This window comes from Lactuca sativa, chromosome 2 (genome assembly GCF_002870075.4).
Source record: "Lactuca sativa cultivar Salinas chromosome 2, Lsat_Salinas_v11, whole genome shotgun sequence".
In the NCBI taxonomy this organism is placed as follows: Eukaryota; Viridiplantae; Streptophyta; class Magnoliopsida; order Asterales; family Asteraceae; genus Lactuca; species Lactuca sativa.
The window spans coordinates 203100043-203105351 of NC_056624.2; the positions used below are offsets into that span (position 1 = coordinate 203100043).

At 40.3% G+C, this 5309-nt stretch overlaps 1 protein-coding gene across 1 annotated transcript; it reads left to right on the forward strand.

The window, feature by feature from the left end:
- Positions 1-1466: 1466 nt before the first annotated feature.
- Positions 1467-2708, forward strand: LOC111916202 (uncharacterized). The gene is made up of 3 exons (XM_023911827.3): positions 1467-1582; positions 1658-2287; positions 2534-2708. Exons 1-3 carry the CDS (start codon positions 1467-1469, stop codon positions 2706-2708), a joined length of 921 nt encoding a protein of 306 aa, XP_023767595.3.
- Positions 2709-5309: the final 2601 nt, after the last annotated feature.

Consider the following 5309-nt stretch of genomic DNA (forward strand, 5'->3'; position numbering starts at 1 on the left):
TCATATAGGATCCCATAAATATCGGACATCTTGTTGGCTAAATTGGACTATAAATTGACACTTGTAATCTGCACACAACACATTGTTCTTTAGCTTAAGCTTACTCTACGAAATTCTCTACTTATTCTTACCAAGAACTCACTGTAATCTTCATTTTTATATCAATAAAATCATCAAGGCAGGTGATCATTATCACCTTTCAAGTTTTTATGTTGGAGATCCTAGAAAGGATCAAAGGCTTTCCTTGTAAACCGTTGTGTCACTTTCTTTTACCACTTGCTTTTACACAATCTGAACATCACAGCCTCTCTTTCAATTTGGATGATTAGTACTTGTGTAATTTTTGACCAAAACAATTTGGTGCCAACCGTGGGGCCATGGTGTTAAAAATCCTCAAAAAAATCATGTCTACACAACCGATCCTCTCTTCGTCCTCTGATCCTTCCATTCCAACCAAAAACTTACCACCTCCTCTAAGTGGACCCCCACTTAGAGGAAAACACCCGACACTTACAAGAAAAGCACCCCCGCAATCGCTAATCCAAGAAGTTTAGGACCATTAGGGCTCCAGGATCCGACTGCCTCAGTTACTACTGTAGAACTTTTCGCTATGATGAGGAAAATGACACAACAGGTGACCGAACAACAGGAGGAGAATAGTGCACTACTCAAAGAAGTGGAAGGATGAAGGCATAATTTCAGAAATCCTAGGAAACTACGCCCACAGTTGTGCAGCCAAGGATCCTAGACTTCAATAATGCAGGATCCTCAGAAAATCGTTGGAAGGACATAATTCCTACCATTGTGGCGTCACCCTGGGGGCAACTACAAACAACCGAGCGTCCATGACCAATGATCTCAGTGAGCCTTTCAACACTCCTAGAAACCTTGACTCTAGTAACTTATTAAACAACAATACTATTAATACTAACTACACTAATGTTGATGTAGTAATAAACCCAAACATGGCTAGGGAACTTCAACAGTTAAGACAAATGATCTCCAGTGTACCCGGAGTGGTCCAACCAATACCATAAGCATCCCCTACAAGCCACGGGATCTCGAGATTTGCTCTTGCGATAGCCGATACCGAAGTTCCTAAACGCTTCCAAACTCCCAACATGAAGCTATATGATGGGACTACGATTCCCGAAGAGCATATAGCCCAATACAGAGAAAGGATGGAGATCATTCTCATCCTAGGGCACTTGAAGGAAGCTTGCCTATACAAAGGCTTTGGTTTGACTCTTACAGGATTAGCCCTCAAATGGCTACTAAACGTTCCCCCATACTCTATAACTTTATTTGCACACTTAGTAAATATCTCTAATAACTAATTTTCTTGCAGCAGAACCTTTGAGAAGATCACTAGTGATTTCTACCGGGTGGTTCAGGATCCTAAGGAAAAACTTAGGGACTTTGTTAACAGGTTTGGCAGGTAAGCTCTAAGCATCCCCAACATTGACATGGTCTATGCTGTGGAAGCTTTTAAAATGGGATTAAGAAAGGATTCACTCTTCTACGAAGACCTTATGATGACCCCATGCAAAAGATTGGATGAAGTTAGGTGTCGGGCATTGAGGTTCATAAGGCTCAAAGAGGATAGAGAGATCTAGAAGAAAAGCAACCCTTCAGATCATTATGAGAACCCCAACAGGAAGGTCGAATCCTTGACTCAAAGATCCTACAAATCGAAGCCCTATTCCAAACCGGATCATCACAAGGTTAATTCCATTGAAGATGGAGGAGAAGAAGAAAAAGAGCTTCCTAAAATCACTGACTATTGTTTTTATGTGGATGTTTCAAGTGTAATTCATGCTATGCAAGATCTTAGAGACAAAGCAAGATGGCCAAAGAGAAACAAGTCCACCACTTGGAAAGACAAGTCCAAATGGTGTGCTTACCATGAAGACTTTGGCCACATGACGGAGGAATGCATAGCCCTTAGAAAAGAAATCAGCTACCTCCTTAGTAAAGGACATCTCAAAGAGATCCTCGGGAGAAAAAGAGAAAAATCCAAGCAGAACAGCCAAGATGATCATAGGATCCCAGAGAAACCAGGATCTCCAACCTATGACGCTAAGATAATTATTGTTATCTCTGGTGGATCTAACATCTTTGTTACCTCTTACTCTCAGGGTAAAAGACACGCCAAGGTCTTTAAAACAGAAAAGGAGAATACACCACGGAAGAATACCATGATTAGCAGTGAAAAAGAAATCACATTTGACGAGACGGACATGGAAGAAATTCAGGATCCTCGCCATGACGGACTCGTGATAACACAGTACATGGCCAACCATTTCGTCAGAAGGATCCTTGTTGACGGAGGATCCTCGGTCAATATTGTACTCCTTAACACGCTGAAAAGAATGAACATCCCAGAATCAGAGATACTCAGGAGATCCTTAGTCCTCATAGGATTTAGCGGGGAAACGAAACACACAATTGGAGAAATAAAGCTACCAATATACATAAAAGGGGTAAAATCTATACAAAATTTATGTTTTATTGACACATTATCTTCTTATAGTGTGACACTAGGTAGACCATGGATCCACGATATGAAAGCAGTTCCATCAACATACCATCAGTGTGTGAAGTTGCCCACTCCATGGGGAACAGTGAAGATCATGGGAGATCAACATGTGTCGAAAGAATGCTACAAAACCTCTATGAAATTTACGACTAAACCCCAACAAGCATAGTAATTAAGACAAGGGGCACGCAGCTTATGGAGACAAAGGAATAAAACGCAAGGGAAGTGCCCCTAGGCATCGAGGATCCTGAAGCTGAAGTCCTCATATGATCCTCAATTTCTAAGCAGATTGAGCTGGATCTATTGAATTTCTTAAGAACCAGAAGCAAGACATTCACATGAAAACACGAAGATATGACATGTATAGACAAGAGTATTATTACTCATAAACTTAATATTGATCCTTCTTTCAGAACAATACACCAAAAGAGAAGAAAGTTTGCACCTGAAAGGAATTAGATCATCCAAGAAGAAGTAGAGAGGCTCCTCAAAACATGGATGATCAAGGAAGTAAAGTTCCCAAGATAGATAGCTAATGTGGTTTTCGTACAAAAGAAAAATGGCAAATGGTGAGTGTGCGTAGATTACATGGATCTTAACAAGGCTTGCCCTAAGGATCCTTTCCCTCTACTGCATATTAACTCTATGATAGATGCAACGGATGGCTATAAACTCCTAGCCTTCAAGGAGAATACACCACAAAAGAATACCATGATTAGCAGTGAAAAAGAAATCACATTTGACGAGACGGACATGGAAGAAATTCAGGATCCTCGCCATGACGGACTCGTGATAACACAGTACATGGCCAACCATTTCGTCAGAAGGATCCTTGTTGACGGAGGATCCTCGGTCAATATTGTACTCCTTAACACGCTGAAAAGAATAAACATCCCAGAATCAGAGATACTCAGGAGATCCTTAGTCCTCATAGGATTTAGCGGGGAAACGAAACACACAATTGGAGAAATAAAGCTACCAATATACATAAAAGGGGTAAAATCTATACAAAATTTATGTGTTATTGACACATTATCTTCTTATAGTGTGACACTAGGTAGACCATGGATCCACGATATGAAAGCAATTCCATCAACATACCATCAGTGTGTGAAGTTGCCCACTCCATGGGGAACAGTGAAGATCATGGGAGATCAACATGTGTCGAAAGAATGCTACAAAACCTCTATGAAATTTACGACTAAACCCCAACAAGCATAGTAATTAAGACAAGGGGCACGCAGCTTATGGAGACAAAGGAATAAAACGCAAGGGAAGTGCCCCTAGGCATCGAGGATCCTGAAGCTGAAGTCCTCATATGATCCTCAATTTCTAAGCAGATTGAGCTGGATCTATTGAATTTCTTAAGAACCAGAAGCAAGACATTCACATGAAAACACGAAGATATGACATGTATAGACAAGAGTATTATTACTCATAAACTTAATATTGATCCTTCTTTCAGAACAATACACCAAAAGAGAAGAAAGTTTGCACCTGAAAGGAATTAGATCATCCAAGAAGAAGTAGAGAGGCTCCTTAAAACATGGATGATCAAGGAAGTAAAGTTCCCAAGATAGATAGCTAATGTGGTTTTCGTACAAAAGAAAAATGGCAAATGGTGAGTGTGCGTAGATTACATGGATCTTAACAAGGCTTGCCCTAAGGATCCTTTCCCTCTACTGCATATTAACTCTATGATAGATGCAACGGATGGCTATAAACTCCTAGCCTTCAAGGAGAATACACCACAAAAGAATACCATGATTAGCAGTGAAAAAGAAATCACATTTGACGAGACGGACATGGAAGAAATTCAGGATCCTCGCCATGACGGACTCGTGATAACACAGTACATGGCCAACCATTTCGTCAGAAGGATCCTTGTTGACGGAGGATCCTCGGTCAATATTGTACTCCTTAACACGCTGAAAAGAATAAACATCCCAGAATCAGAGATACTCAGGAGATCCTTAGTCCTCATAGGATTTAGCGGGGAAACGAAACACACAATTGGAGAAATAAAGCTACCAATATACATAAAAGGGGTAAAATCTATACAAAATTTATGTGTTATTGACACATTATCTTCTTATAGTGTGACACTAGGTAGACCATGGATCCACGATATGAAAGCAATTCCATCAACATACCATCAGTGTGTGAAGTTGCCCACTCCATGGGGAACAGTGAAGATCATGGGAGATCAACATGTGTCGAAAGAATGCTACAAAACCTCTATGAAATTTACGACTAAACCCCAACAAGCATAGTAATTAAGACAAGGGGCACGCAGCTTATGGAGACAAAGGAATAAAACGCAAGGGAAGTGCCCCTAGGCATCGAGGATCCTGAAGCTGAAGTCCTCATATGATCCTCAATTTCTAAGCAGATTGAGCTGGATCTATTGAATTTCTTAAGAACCAGAAGCAAGACATTCACATGAAAACACGAAGATATGACATGTATAGACAAGAGTATTATTACTCATAAACTTAATATTGATCCTTCTTTCAGAACAATACACCAAAAGAGAAGAAAGTTTGCACCTGAAAGGAATTAGATCATCCAAGAAGAAGTAGAGAGGCTCCTCAAAACATGGATGATCAAGGAAGTAAAGTTCCCAAGATAGATAGCTAATGTGGTTTTCGTACAAAAGAAAAATGGCAAATGGTGAGTGTGCGTAGATTACACGGATCTTAACAAGGCTTGCCCTAAGGATCCTTTCCCTCTACTGCATATTGACTCTATGATAGATGCAACGGATGGC

What these genes read in the sequence shown, in the direction of transcription:
- LOC111916202 (XM_023911827.3), top strand. Translation starts at nt 1,467, where the DNA reads ATGGTCTATGCTGTGGAAGCTTTTAAAATGGGATTAAGAAAGGATTCA. An exon ending in GTTAGGTGTCGGGCATTGAG is followed by an intron (nt 1,583 to 1,657) that starts GTTCATAAGGCT and finishes GAACCCCAACAG; the next exon opens with GAAGGTCGAATCCTTGACTC. An exon ending in GACGGACTCGTGATAACACA is followed by an intron (nt 2,288 to 2,533) that starts GTACATGGCCAA and finishes ATCTTCTTATAG; the next exon opens with TGTGACACTAGGTAGACCAT.